The sequence below is a fragment of the Mastigoproctus giganteus genome, chromosome 6, assembly GCF_048544385.1.
Source record: "Mastigoproctus giganteus isolate SK-2022 chromosome 6, ASM4854438v1, whole genome shotgun sequence".
NCBI lineage: Eukaryota > Metazoa > Arthropoda > Arachnida > Uropygi > Thelyphonidae > Mastigoproctus > Mastigoproctus giganteus.
Window position 1 is genome coordinate 228,636,063 of NC_143580.1, and position 18,519 is coordinate 228,654,581.

General features: G+C 33.3%; 1 protein-coding gene across 4 annotated transcripts in view; it reads right to left on the minus strand.

The window, feature by feature from the left end:
- Myo81F (unconventional myosin 81F) overlaps positions 1–18,519 on the minus strand; it is a 326,469-nt gene that overhangs the window by 217,379 nt on the left and 90,571 nt on the right. For all 4 annotated transcript variants that reach the window (XM_090376766.1, XM_090376764.1, XM_090376763.1 and 1 more), the window contains exons 3-6: positions 18,339–18,401; positions 15,295–15,438; positions 11,268–11,376; positions 146–720 (exon numbers count right to left, since the gene is read on the minus strand). In XM_090376766.1, the coding sequence (XP_090232892.1) occupies positions 146–720; positions 11,268–11,376; positions 15,295–15,438; positions 18,339–18,401 (891 nt within the window). The remainder of the gene's footprint in view (positions 1–145; positions 721–11,267; positions 11,377–15,294; positions 15,439–18,338; positions 18,402–18,519) is intronic.

The following is an 18,519-nucleotide window of genomic DNA, read 5'->3' on the forward strand; positions in this document are numbered from 1 at the left end:
CAAAATTAAAATATATTAAATTGCATTTAATTAAGTAAATTAAACTCATTTTATTTTTAGCAAAATATCAATGCACATTTTAACTAAAGAATTAAATTTAATTATATGTTTATTACAAATTTAAAAAAAAAACATTTAAACTAACCTCATGAAGTTTCAAAGGAATCTCTGTAACGTTTCCTCTTACATTAATTTGCCTTTGTAAAGCAACCTGAGCAAGCCCTTCTGGTGATACTCCCAAGAGGGTAGCTACTGTCATTATAATTTCTTCATCTCCACTAGTCAGTTGACACCTTTCACCATCCACATCTTCAAAGTGTAAGTTACCCAACCAGAGAATAGCACTGAGAACACTAAATATACCATCACACATATTAGATGGTGTATTCAGAACAGACATTGCTAACCTCAGTGAATCGAACATTGTTGCATCATTAATGCCATCAATCTTAGTACAGCCACTTTGGTTAAGATAGTTGTAAGAATTTGCAGGTCCCACCATAAATTGTTCTCGTAAGTCTTTATTACGCTGAGCCCCTGCCACCAACTGATAGAAAACATGATAATTACGTTCTCCTCGTGATTGGAAAGTAATGCGTGACTGTTCCAAAAGATAGTCTTGGATAATGCAACCTTTGATCTGATAACGGGAATCAAAGCAAACCTGAATAAATTTTCCAAACCTGCTGGAATTATCATTTCTCACGGTTTTTGCATTACCTGAAATAACAACAGAAAATTTAGTGATAAAAAAGATAATTTATAATAAACTTTGCTAATTTTATAAAAATATTTATAACAAACTTTTTAAAAAAGTTTATACTAAACTTATAATAAGCACATTTATAATAAACTTTTTAAAAAAGTTTATACTAAACTTATAATAAGCAACATTGATAATAAACTTTGCTAATTCTTAATGCTGATTTCAGAAGAGCACACAGTATTTTGGAAAATCTGTCATTGTGTGACGTGTGTGTGTGTGTGTGTGTGTGCAACTCTTTATTGTATACATGAATATATTGCACATGTCGGTATACAATCTCATTACAGCTGCAAGCTAGGAATTTACATTGGGGGAAAAAAAAAAAACATAAAATAACATGAATAAATACAAAATAAACAACGATACAAAATACAATGATAAACTAAAATTACAATAATATGGTTAAACTAATATCCAATTCCGATTAGTCTCAAATCCCAGTGTTCACAGTAAAGAAATGTTATAAGAAACCCCTGCCTAATGATTCAGCATGCAACATGTAGTACACAGAACAAAAGTTTTGAGGATTCATTGTTCCTTCTCCGCCCAGTAATGGGAATCAAACACATCCCCATTGAGTTGCACAGAATCAGAGCTCATATCAGAAAAATTGCTCTTGAATGAGTGGCAGCACACATGGCCTAACATTACAGAAAGACTGCACAAATGGAATGCTAACTTTCAAATGGGATTAGTGGTGGGTCTGCTCAGTAGAATTTTTCTGTACCTTTTGCTGACAGCAAATTTATAAAGGTCACCACCTAGCAGCTGCATGAATTTCAACATTTGTGTGAGCAAAAACCTATCTGAAAGTTTAAGCCTGTTGGTGATAAGCACTAAGGCAGGATTGGATCTAAGACTTTGAACAGGGAATTTTTCCAGCTACAGTAGTTCCAGAAGTTGGATTTAGAAATAATTCTTGTCATCATCATCTTTACAGAGAAAACAAGTCTCCTCTCACAAATGGCTGCTGGAAGGTACCTGATGCAAAGGGCCTCTGTCATTTCAGTGGTTGTGGGTGTAGGCAGTAACTGAAATTTCAACAGCTAATATTCTCCAGCATAAATGCACACTTAAGGAGGGATGGAGCAGTGGATGTGTCCAGGCCTATGTAGCATTTAAAATTGAAGGTTGGTTGGTTGGTTGGTTGATTGCTTAGGGACTTTTCGGCACATTGACTACTTTGGGTAATATTGCAACATTTCATGTGGTTTCAATATGCATTATAACTGTACAAGTGTGTATTTGTGTACCAATCTACACATTGTGCAAGCAGAAAAACCTAGAACAGCAACCAGTGAAACCCTTTTCCCCCAACAGAGAATGGCTAACTAACTGAAATGGCTTCCTGAATCTCCTACATGAATTCAACTCAGAGCTCTCTAAAGGAACAACAACAAGTAACAAACCTGATTCATCAAAAATGCACTTTTGCATTTTTGATGAATCAGGTTTGACATTTCCAAACTTTTCATCCCATAAAGGTCGGAAATGTCAGTCATAAACAAGAAAGATATTTCATCAAGACAAATGGAAGAGTGTTATCAAAGAAGGCAGCTCAGCAATATTAGCAGATTACTCTCGACTCTTAATGACAGAAATACCAAATATAGATTACAAGTGCAATTTATCAAAAAAAAGAGGTTTATTTATAGCAAAATATGTGTTAATGTACCAATAATGTATAGCCAATTTTATATAAACAAGGGAGACTTTCTATAGTACACTGACCAAACAGAAGAGATAGTAAAATAAATCTTAACACACACACATATGTACATAAAGGGTAGTTATAATTACAGTGTTCACTTTGGCTGCCTGTAGGTGATAAACAAGGAATTGCCCAAATATTAAGATCTGGAATAGACTGGTGTTGCTCAATCAGTGCTCCACAAGTTCATCAGCTTGGATTCATAATGAGGAATAAATATTTATATAGCTTATTTACAAGTATTGTCTGTGTATTGAATGAGATCTTATTCAGTTCATTTTATGAATACTGCGTTATGCGAAGCCGAGCTGATCGAGGTATTATTAGTATGTGTTTTAATGTAATGCATTCCAACAATTTGATTATATGGGTCAAGCTGCAAAAATATATAGGTGTTTGTTTACTATAAATTGATGCACACGAAGTTCTTGCAAAAAAAAAAAGAAACTAAAATAATAAAAATGAAAAATACTAGTAAGTACAGTACAAATGATTTTTATTGCAGTATGTACATACCAAGAGAAGATAAGTATGTACTGTATCTTTGTTTTTAAAAATAACTGATCAGCTTAGTTTGCACAGTTTTTTTCTTCTTTTTATCTGCATACATCTCTTTATAACATTGAATGTCATTTTGCAACGCCTGCCTTACTTTCATACCTCGTTCGACATTTGGATCTGCTGTCATTATCAATTCACAAACTTCATCTACTTTAGCAATCAACATTGACAATTCATCAATTGCGAATTCTTTCGTGGATGTAACATTTTCTTCTTCTTCTTCTTGATTTTCTTCTTCTTCATATAAGTGTTGCTGCTCCATTTCCATAAGTGTTTCATCAGCAAGGTCATTGGAATGAGAGTCAATGCATTTACGCACGCTGTCACAATCCAAGGTTTCAAATCCAAGATGATCTTTCCCAAGTCGCACAATGTTTTCAGAAACTGTTTTGATTTGAGATTCGAAACTGGTACAATTAAAATTGGCACAATTTGGTAAAAGATTTTTCCAAACAGCTCTCATGTTGTTCGCAGTTACTTCAAGGCATGATTCACATATGTTTTCAATGGCATTTTGGATATTGTAACATTTCCAAAATTCACATAAAGATATGGCATTTTCTCCCATTGTTACATTAATGGCTTGTCCAAAGGCATTTGTTCATCCTTGTAACTGTCTTAAATAAAAAGCCTTAAATGTGGCAATGACGCCCTGATCCATTGGTTGTAACAAAGAAGTTGTATTCGGTGGCACAATTTCTGTTCAGGTCCGCAAGATAAGTAGGATGACCTGGCGCATTGTCTAATAGTAACAGAATTTTAAAGTCCATGTTATTGTCTTTGCAATAGTGTTTAACTGCAGGACAAAAATAATTTACAAACCAATCTTCAAAGAGCTGTTTCGTTACCCAGGCTTTGCTATTTGACCGCCATACAACAGGAAGAGTATTTTTTGAAAAGGTTTTTAGAGCAGTTGGAATTTCTGATTTATATACCAGCACAGGTTTTAATTTAAAGTCACCAGATGTGTTTCCGCCTAGTAAAAGGGTTAATGGAACTTTGGCGGCTTTATATCCTGGTTGGGTTGATTATTTTTCTGCCAAATAAGTGCATGATGGCATCCTCTTCCAAAATAATCCCGTTTCGTCCACGTTGAAAATTTGTTCATCCTTGTAACCATTATCTTCAATCAGTTTTTTTAGATCATCACGAAATCTTGCAGCTGCTTCATTGTCAGCACTGGCACTCTCACCACTAAGTCGAACATTGTGGAGCCCATACGTTTTTTAAACCTGTAAAACCAACCACGGCTTGCACAAAAACTTTCCTCTTCCTTGCCATTTTCTTTTGTTAGCAATGAATAGACTGCTTGCTTTAGCTTGATTCATCATCTGACGTAATGGAATTCTTTTCTGGTTACAGTCTTCAATCCATAACATTAACAGACATTCCATATTATCCATTTCAAAGCTGCAATTTTTAACAATCATTTTTGACGTATAAGATGCTGTTGCCATTCCATGTTCTTTTATTTTATCTTTATTCTTTAGAAGCATTTGTACTGATGATTCATTCATATTCTTCTCCTGTTCATATTCTTCTCCTGTGCATATGATACACCATTTTCATATTGTTTTATAATTTCTAGTTTACCATCTAGTATCAACCATTCACATTTAGAAGAACACTCAGCGTCATTACATTTCTTCTTTCCACCCATATTTGCATATAAAGGTCTAATGTTTTTAAAAAATAATCTTTAATAAAAATACACAGCGAAAAATATTTGTACAGCTTACGCAAAGTCAACAACCTCACCGCTCGGAATCTAGAGTGATTACTAATGTATGAATGCTAATAGAGTCCGTATATAATCGGAGTTGCAACAACAGTCAGCATGGCCTTGAATCCATAATGCATTGGCCTACGTACTGGCATTACAATACATACATACATATCAAATGTATTAGTGTGTAACACAGTTAATTTTTTTTTCAGTTTTTTTCAATTTGTAAACCGCGCTATAGCAAAACCTGTGCTTTTCAAAACCACGCTACGCAAAGTATTCCTGTATAGCAAAATGTAAATAAACATAAATACATATTTGCTCTGCCTAAATTAGGGCATACTTTGTACTGCACCATGGTCTACACTAAAGGTAGAGTAACATTGGTTCAGACCATGCAGAAATTGAAAAATACAAAAAAAAAAGTTAGTTGCAAAAAAGTGACACAGGGCTGCATTTGTTATCATGCAGCCACAATGAACAATTTATTTATTTATTATTATTTTATTTTATTTCATTTATAAATATACATTTTATGAAAGCCCCATACAAAACAGGTGTTAGACTGTAATTTTTAGAAAATTCATGTGAAAGAAGATTGTTCCACAAAATAGATGTAGAAGGGATAAACAAGGAATAGAAAAAGTTAAAAATCCCAAGTGTTTGAACAATGAATGGATGCTGACATTCTGAAACACGTTTGTACTGGCTTGGAAGTGAGCGGGAATATTACAGATGCCAAATCAAAAGAACAGTGTCCGTGTAAGTATCTATAGATACAGCATGCAGCAGAAACCAAATGACAGAAAGTGGATACAATTTGTAAGAGATAGGTCATTAATTAACCTGACTGTCTTCTTTTAGAGTCCAGAAACTTGAGAAACATTTTGGGGGGACACCACCCCAGATGTGGGAACAATATTCAATGGTAAGGCAGATTTGAGATGTATAAAGTGAGAAGTTGTTTGGAAGAAAAGTAACACCAAGAGTGAAAAAGAAACCCACTTTTTTGGATGCAGAGGAAACAATATTTATGATGTGCTTACACTAAGAGAGATTAGAGGTTAGGGTAAATCCTAGTATAGATACGCAATCGTGTCTAGAAAAATGAGCAAAGGAACAGTATACTCTTTTTTGTGAGAAATAAGACATGACTGAGCTTTGGAGGGATTAAAAACTAATTAAGTTTTCTTTGTCCTACTGAAAAAAATACCTGGGAATTGGCATTTAAGGAATTGGTGGTGGATATTTGAGAAGTTGAAACTGTTTGTTTCTCAAGGCAAGGTTTCTCAAACTGGAAGGCAAAATGTAGTATGCCATGAACAGCAAACTATGGAAAGGATTTTCAATAAGTGGAAGAAGGTTATTAATATACAAGAGGAAAAGAGTGAGATAAAGAAATGAACCTCAGAGAATGTGCATAAGTGAAGAAGTTAGAAAACAAGAGAGTTCTTTACCATCACCTGAGCAGTAAAAGAAAAAACTGGATACCCAATTGCAATAAAGTCAGCAATCCATAAGACAGGAGCTTGTTTCGATCTTTACTCTAAACATGATCAAAAACCTTAGAAATGTCAAAAGCAAATGCTCGAGTTTCATAAAACTTTTCCATTAAATTTGTTCAAAGATGGATACTAAATCACTATATTGCCACTGGATCAAGATCAATACTGAAAGAATACATATTGGTGATCACTGATCAGTTAGCAGTTGATGGATTTCTCTATTACTCCATTAAATTCATCTATTCTTTCCAAAGTATTGGAGATGTAAGTACAATGTAAGTACAATGGAATGATAAATAGAATGGAGGAATTTGTTCCCCTTTTTAGGAAGTTTCTGGATATGAGCAATTTACAAGAGAAACAAAAACCAGTGGAATGAGAAAATTGTAAAATTGCAACACAGAAAAGGAGCAAGCTCAGTAGCATAGATTTTGGTAACAAGTGGAGCTTTCTTTGCAATGGGATTCCTATTCAGAATTCCTAACAGAAAGATGTTAGAATTCTTCTAACATCTTTCTGTTAGAAAGCATTGAGTGGAGTGTATTGTGTAAGACAGCAGGTTGAGGCAGGAGACTCAGCAGTTTAGCAAGATCGGCAACAAAAAAGTTAGAAGACAAACAGGATGCTAGTAAGTTAGCTTTTTCATTAGCTGAGGATGCAATAGAACCATCAGGTTGTGACAGAGGTAGGAGTGTAAATGAACAGAAGTTGCAGCCAACAGCTTTGGCAAGAAACCAAAATGCATGACTACCATTTGGCCAAGAAGCAAGTTTTCTACTCTTAGCATGTTCAAAATCAAGTTTGGATTGATTAATAACTATTTTACAATTGTTACGAGCTTTGCTACAGGCAGTAAATGAAGGTGGAGATTTGGATACAAGCCAATTACAATATGTTGCATTCATGAATGGCCTTAGCACATTTATTAGAAAGAGTTCTTTACCATCACCTGAGCAGTAAAAGAAAAAAACTGGATACCCAATTTCAATAAAGTCAGCAATCCATAAGACAGGAGCTTGTTATTAATTTATTAGAAAACCAAGATTTGGGTAATATCAAAAAAAGGCCAAACTATGTGACAAGATAATACCTGGTTGAAAACTAAACTGCTCAAAAAAAAAAAAAAAAAAAAAAAAAAAAAAGCATTAATGAAATTAAGTCTGCTTTAAAAAAAATCAAAAATTAAAATACTGTACATTAATTTGAAGTTAATAATTAATGAAATCAGAAAATAGAGTTTAAATAAAATTAAAATTAAGAGAAAGGATAGGAAGGGTTAAAGAGGAGGAAATTCTTTCCTTAACTAATCAATTAAAAATCAGTACATTAAAATGCAACCTAAAACAGAATACATTACATTACAGTGTTTAATTACAGACACAATATATTGATGTTTCAAATTTGGCACTTAACACATATATATTGCCCATGGAAGCAACTTATTTCAGTAATTAAAAAACTCACTGGCTAAAAGAAAACTTCTTACAATCCAGTCTAACTGCAAATTTCATCTTCATAATTTAAATTTCTCCTCTCAGAGATGTATAGACCTCAATTAGTCCCCTCTAAGGTGCCTAGTTACTAAGCTCTGCAGCCCACATATTTTAAATATTTCCTCATATTCCCTTTAGTTGATTTCACTAGATGCACTGTCCACCGTTGAACCCTTTCAAGAATATAGTCTTTTTTTTCTTTTTTTTTAAGTGCAGTCTCCGTACTTGGACATCACATTTCAAGTGCTGTCTTATAATTGCCTTGTAAATACAGTGAGATTATGATCTCTCTCTATCTTTACAAGCAAATATTCGATAAATCTTGATAAGACACCATAGACACTCCTTGTTGCCTGTCTATACCAGACAGAAAATTTCATATCTGTCTGTATTGTTACCTCCAAATCACTTTCTTCATCTCCTTTTTTAATTCAATTACTAACTGTATAATTTGTTTTGGGCATCTTATTTCCCAAGTGTAAGACCTTGCATTTTTCTGCATTAAAACACAGCTTCCACTTCTCTGCCCATACTTGAAGCCTGTCTAAGTCATCCTGAATAAGTACTTGGCACTAATTTTTGATTATTCACCTGAACCTCATATTCCTTCATCAATGTCATTTAAGAAAATCAGAAACAAGAGTGATTCCTGTGCTGTCATCACAACCCTTTGTCTCCTGCTCTGCAGCCACACTGTGGTATGGTCCATCTAAGGATTGGTCCTACAATCACAATATGTTCCAGTTTATACAGTAACCTCTCATGCAAGTCTAAGTCATTTGCTTTTCTGAAATCCAAATAAACAATGTCAAAATTATTTCCTTCATCCAGCTCATTAGTGACTCTCAAATTAGATAACCACATTGGATAAACATAATTTTCCTTTTACAAAAACATGCTGCATTTCCTTTAGAATTCCATTTCTGTTTAAATGACCCTGTATTGTACTCTTTATTACTGGCCCATGATTTTCTCTCTACTGAAGTCAGACTGACTGGGCCATAGTTACCCATTTGCTCTTATATCCACCTTTATATATTGACAATGCATTGGCATTTCTTCCGTCCAAAAGAATCTCTCCCGAGTCCATTGATGCACCCATAATTAATCTTACTGTTGCCACCCCAAGAATTGCTGGATATATGCCATCAACTCCAGGAGCTTTACTCACCTTTAGGCCTTTTCTGCTATTTCAATATTACTAATTTTATGTTACTACCTTCACTCATATAATTTCTACTCACCATAAAGGGTCTACATCTATATATTGATGTAAAATACCCTGTTCAGTTCATTCACAATAGTATCAGACATTCCCAACACTAATTTAACTCCTCCTTTTCTTCTTTATATTCACATACATGAAAATGTTTGTCCTATTCTTTGCTCTCTTAGTCAGTGATTTCTCATAATCAGCTTTCCAGCCTATCCTTTTCTGGGATACTACTGCAGATCAACTTGGAGCTATTATAGGCTTCAATATTTTTCATCATTCTTTCCATGCCATCTTTTTCTGTTATGTTAAACTGGCTAGCTCATCACTCATGCATCTCAAGTTCATCATCATCCTCGTGCTATTTTTTTTAATGGTATATATGCATTCACAACTTTTGTGACTATTGCTTTGAAGGTATTCCATATATGATGTATTCACCCTCTGTGCATTATCTCCTCAGTTGATAGTGGCCGTGTAGCATCTTAAGCTGTCACCGTCTCTTTTTTCTGAAATCTTTCCTTTGCCTTTAACAACTGCTAGATTTCACCTCATCATGGAGAGAGGTAGCAGTGATCACTCCCTGCTAATGGTTCCTGTACTATCAGTCCTATGTGCCATCTTGTTTGTGGGTGATGATCAGGTATAGAATATTCTTGTTGTTCTAGTTGATTTAAAAATTTTGTTCAACATGGTGAGTTTAAGGCAAATTGAAATCACCCAGAGCAAGACAATCACCTTTTCTTGCTCATTTCATCTGAATGTGGAGGCTCTTATCATAATCTTCATGATCTTTTGGTCTGTAGATTATTCTCACTCTCATTATACTTTATTCTAACTAACTCACACCACATACATATATAACTTCTTAACACATATATACAGTCCACTAGCATATATAACTTCTTAATCTGCAAAAGCTTATACCACACTCAGGATATTTTGATAACAAAAATCCTAAATGCACTGTACACATCATAGTGAAACTTATCGTCCCTTATTTCTGGGTGATATCATTTCTGTTAGCACTATTATGTCAGTATTAGTTGTTCTAACTGGGAGGTTTAACTTTTAGAATTATCTTAGATTAAGTTGACTTGATAACATCGTCAACTAATTTAAATTGGGAATCCTGTGGCCAATTTTCTTGTTTGCTGGATGAAGAAACCAAGTTTTTGGGAGGAAAACAAATCATGTAACCCTGACTTAAGGCCAACTAATTCAGCCACATTGGGAAAATAGTGATGACACAAGGAATTTTTATGGGACGCAAACTCAGGCCTTTTTCATCAGATGTGGAGAGGAACAAAGATTATATCCACTGTGGAACCTGGAAGGGCTAAGCAGTTGAGGCTGATATCTTTGAGAAATTCAAAGGTCATTTGGATGGATATCTACCATAAACTACCATATCACATTGGTAGTTTATTTATTTAGTTGGTGCAGCAAAAAGTCTAGTCTGGGCTTCCTTATATCATATGGTTAGTACTAATACCACAGGTAAACTATGGAGATTTCCACCTATGCAGAATAATAAATTGGTGATCACAAAAATAGGAAAATAAAAGTGATGTATTTCCACCAATTTAAAAAACAAGAAATGATGGCATTTGACTTACAGCATCTTTGTCATAAACTTTATTAACACATATACACTGTACATTAAAGATACTTTCAAAACAATCATTTGTCAATTCATAATGCAGTCCTGAGTTCTAACAACATTTATTAATATTTATCCTGCATGATTACATTCCACTAAAAGGAACACCCTACTGTTATGTTCACATTTACTAGAAACATAATGACAGGATTTTCCCTTGACCTATTTAACTAGGCTCTCTCTCTCTCTCTCTCTCTCTCTCTCTCTCTCTCTCTCTCTCTTAATTGTAGTATAAATGAGTCACAATAGTTGACAAAACTAAATAAATAACAATGCTGCTTACCACAAAATGCAAAACTTAACCCAAACTTCCAAAGTTTTGTAAAAAAAAAAAAAGGTAATAAAAAATTATTTTAAGAGTTAAAAATGAGAATCTTTTGTCAAACATATGACATTTATCTGCATTATAAAACTCTAACTAACCCAAGGCTCTGTCAAAATAATTATAGTTTAAAAAATTATTCTAGTCTATGCTTCTGTTATAGAACTTTTTTTATGGGATGTATTACAATTCACTTTGTATATCATTTCCGAAAAATACTGTCATTTGTTATGCTCACATATTAATACATTTTCAATTTACAATGATCTCAAAAAAAAAAAAAAAAAAAAAAAAAAAATTAGCATACCAAATGCCTCCAGAATAGTATTTGCTTCTAAGATTTGCTGTTCAATCCAGGTAGATACATTAGTTGTAACAGTACACAAATATTGCAAGATAAATTTTGTAGTTTCAGTCTGTAAATAAAAAGGAAAAAATTAAATTTACTGATAAAAAAAATTAATAATATAAAAAGTATATAACAATAAATATTATTCATAATAGTTTTAAAAAAGGTTCACAGTAATAATAGAATTAATTATACAGAACTAAAGACAATTTTTAACCCTAGCTAATATAAAAAGATGTTATTACTTATTAGGAGCAAAACTATGACCACTTTATTAGATACACCTGAACCTGCCCTTTTAATGAAATGGAGTGCACCTTCGGTAATAGCATCATGTGTTTATACCATGTAATATAAAGCAGATACATAGACATGACAGCCAGCATTTTGTCTGGGATGTTCAATTATGACTATGTCTTGATTGTATAGATTGGTCCAATAACTAAATGACATTTAAAAAAAAATTATACTCATATCATTGGAAACAGCATTAGTGGGAGAAACCAATGGACAATGGAAGCTGATGAGCCTTGTTCAGAGTAAAAGGAAGGATACAGCCTGTCAAATGACAACGCATTAACAACAATGGTAACAAAAAAAAGCCATTTCAGAAAAGAGCCATTTCAGAATATGCAACTTGTTGTACCTCATCTTGGCTGAGTTATCACAGTCAACAACCAAATTGGGTTCTACTCCTTTTAGCAAAATAAAAAATAAAAAAAAACAGAAGGTACAGTTACAGTAGGCTTAAGAACACCAACTCTGGACTGTGGAGGATTGACATAACATTGCCTGATTTGACAAATCCTAGTTCATGCTATTTTATGCTAGTGGAGGACAAGACTGTGGCAAAAAATCATGTTATGTATCCATCCCACCAGTTGTCAACAATGCAAACTGAAGTAGCAGTGTAATGGTGTGGGAATGTTATTTTGGTGCACATTTTGGGCCTCTTGATTTGGGCCACTTGATGACATTTGGATGGTACTGGCTATCTGGAAACTGTTTCCAACCAGGTGAATTAACTGTGAATGGGATTTCCAACAGCTATAATACACCATGCCACAAGGCCAGAATTATACAGAACTAGTTCCAAGAACATAAGGATGAATTTAACCTATTATGGTGGCTTCCCCCACTCACCAGATCCCGATCCATTTGAGCAACTTTGGATGAGGCGGAACAAGGTCTTCAAAGTGAAAAAAGCACAACCACCCAATTTGCAATAAGTGCAGAAGAAAATGAGTCAACATGGACCAGCATCCCTGTAGCATGGTTTTGATACGTCAAAACCATGCCACAATTATTATTATTATTATTATTATTAGCCATATGGTGCAAGGAAGCCTGAGGTTTATGCTGCACCAGCCAAAAAAAAATTCCCGAGTTACCCTGAGAGAGAGAGAGAGAAAGTAGAAGCAGAAAGGAATCACCAAGAAAGAGAAGAATGTTGATATCCAGCTCAGGACCCTAAACTCAGTGGCTATTCTTTTTTTTTTTTTTTTTAGGAGCATTAGCAACTAAGGCCATATTGCTCCGAGGATTTGCGGTGGTCATTCCTTGACCTTTCCGCATCCTCCGTATTTGGTGGTCATGGGCTCGAACCCCAGTCTAATCAAGAAGCGTGTGCTACGCACTGCCGCTCCTGCCCACCTGGCTACGGAGGCGTCTTGGCTATTCAGTATATATTTTGATGTTAACTAAAGTAAAAATATACTTTCTTTCCCTATACATAGTTAATATTAAATTCATTTCTAGTATGAATACACTATATGTGAATTTAATTATGAAGACTAATAATCTTAATTAGTTTAAGAATTTAATTATATCTGAATTAAATTCAACCCTTAGTAAATTAGCATTTACTTAAAGCATCTTGTAGTGACAACAATCAGACAAAGTTATGTATTTGTAGCATAATATAGTACTAGCAGTACCCCTTGCAAAAGTTTCGCAATTGGTAGCAGAGTTTTCTCTAGCTATCCTAAAGAAATGTAGTCTGTGTTTGGTCGTGAGCATGTAAGCCAGTACACATTGAATCCTTTCTTATTTCTGAAAAATAAAAAAACTATTCTTTCTTTTAAGGTAGGCAGTGCTAGCTGAGAAAATTGGCCCATTCTGTAAAATAAAACTGTTCGAATTTTTTACTATTCGGAATTTTTATATTTTCCCATGTTTCTGCATACCTAGGAAGAAATATCTTCAATTTCAGACCAAATCGGTTAGGCCTATCGTATGCAATGGCAACAGCTAGCTGTACCCATAAATTTTGCAATTGCTAGCAGAGTTTTATTATTATTATTTAATTTTTTTTTCCAGAACAAAGGACATGATTGTGCGAACATGCAAATTGTTAATCAAAAAAAAAATGCCTTATCAACTTAGACAACTGTTTGTTAAACAGTTAACATCTTCCTGTGGCTCCATCTATGAAGTGAATGTTCAACTATTCTCATTTGTAGCACAAAACTGGCCTGTTCCGTAAAATAAAATAAAACTATTTCAGAATTTTTAAATTTTACCATCTTTCTGCACACCTAGAAAGAAATATCTTCAATTTGAGACCACTTCTAACCCGATCGGTTAAGCCTATCATTCAGACTAACTGTTGAAAGAAAGTGGCTTCCGTATTAAATATATAGATTACAAAAATTTGAGGGAGGGGATATTCAGGATTATTTAAATCAAAGACACTGTCTTCCATGTTTAATTTTTTTAGCATGATTACTCTCCAAACAAATAATATTAACAGTGAAATTTTAAGAAGCATTCTTCAATAATATGTGTATAGAAAGAAATAATCAGTAGGCAGTGAATACTTTTAGGGAGGTAAATATAAAGGTTTTATGCAAAATAAAATTGAAATGATGTCTGAAAGCTGCCCAGACATTTCCTGATCCAACTCTTACTTTAAATGCTGTGTATATCCTACTAACTATCAAAGTCCTTTCAGTTTATCGCATCTCTTTACGCTTCTATATCTGATTGGCAGTCTTTTAGTATATTCTCAGATGAAAAATATATTCTATTAGCTCATCATCAATTTTGAAGTCCTTCATAATTTGAAAACAGCTGCAAACTAAAGCAGTTGTGTGTGGGGGGGAAGAGTTTACAGAAAAGAAATGACTGGGCCTTGGGCCTCAGACAAGCAATCAACCACAGTCAAGCAGCTTGATACATAAAACTGCTTGATTTATATATTTTATTGCCAACCAGATATATTTAATTCACAGTGAAGAAATGTATATAAGCTGTGCATATAAACTGCAGAGTATTAGAGTGGTCATTAGTGCAATCCATTCCTCTGATAAAAGATAACAAAAAAAAAAAAAAATCCAAACATATTTGGTTCACTTTTAATGATTTTTTTTTTTTGTTTTTTTAATATTAATCTTATTTATTTTGCCTGCAGTAAGAGCCATTTCTGATTTATGTCATCATTTTTAGGAAAAAAAAGTATTTTACTTCTATACATTTTGTACTCCTAAATTATTTTATTAATACTGGAAACTACATTATAGGGGGGAAAATTATTTGACCAATGCAAATGCCACAAGCTTTCCAAAGAATGCAATCTTATAATAGCCAAAAGAGGAATGTAAATAAATTCTTCTGGTTTATTAAGTTTATTTTTATTTATCTTGAATTCTGTATACTGATATACACTCACAAGTGAAGGAACTAGGAAACACAAAATCAAAACTAACAATAAGTGCAAACTAAATTTAAGGAAGTTTACTTTCAGCCAAATAGTACTTACCTACTGGAACAAACTCCTACATAACCTTTCAGAATTGAAAAGCTTATTTAAATTTAAAGAGTTAAACAAATAAATAGGCAAAAATAAATAAAATAAAAAACATAATTAAATGCTCTATAATTGTTTACAATTATAGAGAATGTGAATTTTATTTTTTTTGTTTGTTTAGTCTAATGCTACAGATGTTATGCTTTCTTACATCATTTTATTAACACTAATACGCACCTTTCCAGCTCCACTTTCACCGCTAATTACACATGCTTGGTTAGTACCATGAGACTGAAGGTTGTTGTATGCAGCTTCAGCAATGGCAAAAACATGGGGATCTTGCTGGCCAATTTTCTTGCCACTGTACCTCATTACCCATTCCTTTAAAGATAAATACTTTCAGTGAGTTATTTAATTTAAAAAATGATAATAACTAACAATTAAAACTGCTTTGAATAATTTTAAGTAAAACTATTTTCACTTTTAAGAAAAATAAGAAAAATTTAGCTTCGCTTAAAATACTCATCAGTGTTTAAATATTTTGCCCAAGTAGGTGACAGCAAGCATGATGCAAAATTATAACTGCAAAAGAAAAACATAGGACATACTATAATTTACTGGAAATGCAAGTCTGCTTTGCTCATCCAAAGATATTTTTAGCACACAATCAGAAGGAAGAAAAATGGAGTGACATTCCACTGCTATATGATGATAACAAATTAAAGCAATGGAACTGTGTTATAATGGAAAACAGAATATTATTTTATATTGCAAATACATGACTAGAATTCATGAGTGTCAATTTGCAGTTGTAAAGAACAATCAAGTTACTAACTGGGCAAAATTCACAATAATCTGTAACAGCATATTAAATAGGCACCTCCGTAGCCAGGTGGGCAGGAGCAGCAGTGCGTAGCACACGCTTCTTGATTAGACCGGGGTTCGAACCCATGACCACCAAATACGGAGGATGTGGAAAGGTCAGGGAATGATCACCGCATATCCTCGGAGCAATATGGCCTTAGTTGCTAATGCTCCTAAAAACCAAATAACAAACAAACAACATATTAAATAGTTTCAAGTTCCATGGTTGCAAAAACATCTCAATTAACATGTTTCTTGTGCATGCTGCTAGAGATGACTCAAATCAGCCTGTTGTGAGATTTTCAATAGTTGACAGAGTGTTGAAGAAAGTTGTGTAATGAATAACTGGTCTCAGTGAACTTGTAATATGTAGTAAATACACTGCTAATTCACTGGCAATACACTGCTAATGTGAATACACGATCTGGACTGTCCTGAAGCTTGAAAAAAATTCCTGGCTAATGTGAATACACGATCTGGACTGTCCTGAAGCTTGAAAAAAATTCCTGGTCCAGAATTAAGCCTCTTAATTAGGCTGGCATGACTTGAAATGTATGATTTTAATGTATGAAGCCACAGATCATCTGTCCAATGAAGTAAAGCAGCATAACTGTCCATTACACACTGGTTTAAATAATGATTGTTCTGAAGAAAAATAATGATAAGAGAAGGAAAAATAAAAGCCTAATTGGTTGGGTGTGAAGGAGGCTACATATATGATATTCTTAATCCAAGAAAAAGTATAAAAATTTGTGTCATTCCAAGCAGATAATCTGATTTCATCCAGGAATCTGAGTATTATAGATGGCAAATGTAAATGTACAGAAACTTCTTTTTTTTTTCAGAAATAACACAAAATGCAGTTAATTATGTATTGAATTACCCCAATCCCAGGGGAGGATAAATATTTATCCTCCCACGGACTGAAGCAAGCAAACTGCATCCTTAAGTCAAAAAATCAACTTCAGGAAATTCTTCCAGTCTCAACAGGAATCGCAACTTTACAAAATGGATGACTAGTAGAAAGAGTACCATATCACACAGGTGATATAAAAATAAGTAAATACCATAGCTGTTGGCTTATAAGATGCTGCGGCGTGGAAGATGCCACAGCGTCTTCAATTTTCAAACCTAATTTTCAAACAGTAAATTTAAGGGGAAAAAAACTTTTGAAAAAAATTATTGTTAATACAATGGAAATTTAAAATTCAATAAAATTAAAACCCAAAAGTCAGGAAAGAAAGGTATAAGATTATTACTCTTATTTTAGTATTATTCAACTTCAGATTCATTACTGACTTGATCATCATTATCCTCAGCATCATCATAATCATCATCCTCTTCACTAGTATCACTGTCACTCTGATACAGTAAATGATCTTCAGTGCCATCTATTGCATTACTTATACCACATTTTTTAAAGGACTTGATCACAATTTCAGTCTTAACATCATCATGCCATGACTTCAGCACTCATTCACACACGTGCTATTGATGAATGTTTCATCCTTTCCATAGGCGTCATATCATGGTTCCCCTCTATCAACCACACAAGTTTTCTTCCAAATTTGGCCATTTAGGTGGAATTTTAAGAAGGTTTGTTTTATCAGCTTTTTGTAATAAAACTTCCTGCTTCCTCCATTGACGAATCATCTTCTCAATAGGCGGTGGTCTGAAATTTCGTTCTGCTGCTCTGTTCCCATATTCTTTGGTATATTGTACTACTTTTAGCTTAAATCCGATAGTATAATTTTGCTTTCTTGATGCACCTGCCATTGATTAGGGCTTAAATGTATAACTGGAATTCACTTGTTACTCCAACAACAGTCTGGTAATTATTGAAAAGTGTACTAACGTATAGTAGTTAACTATCCATTAACTCTTGGTTTTGCACATATGCTGTATTGCCACTTTCAGCTTCTAAGACACAGGGCAATTTTTAAGGTGTTTATAAGGGAAAAAAAGTGTCTTATAAACCAACAAATACGGTAATTCAGAAAACTTTTATTGATACAATACCTCTTAATTTTTTAAATATCATATACGTAAAAAAAAAAAAAAAAACTACAGAAAAAGTTTTTAGTAACACAATACAAAAAAAAGTATACTGAAATAAGATATTTCATATATATATATATATATATATTAAATATATATATACTGAAATAAGATATTTCATAAGATATATTACAAAGCCATGCTAGTGGTTTCAAACTCTTACTAAATTAGTTCTTTCAAAAGTGAAAACAAAATTTTATTAAAAAAATAGTCACAAAATCTCTAAAAATGGAACTGGATGGTTGCATTTCTGAAATGTCAAATTTTAAAATCAATTATATTAAATGACCGAAAGTTCACTTATTACTTTTTTATATTTTAAAACAGTAACAATTAAAGAAAAAATCAGGATAACTCACCGTTTCATAAATACTAAGCTCTTTGTATGGATTAACTGCCACCAAAATGGTTCCAGTATATGTCTGACAGAATGTTAAAGATTATTCTTTAAAAATCGTAACAGGTTTTACAACTTAAATTATTGATCTTTTTAATGATTATAGAAAAAATCATATACTTGTAATGATATAAAAAAAGTTA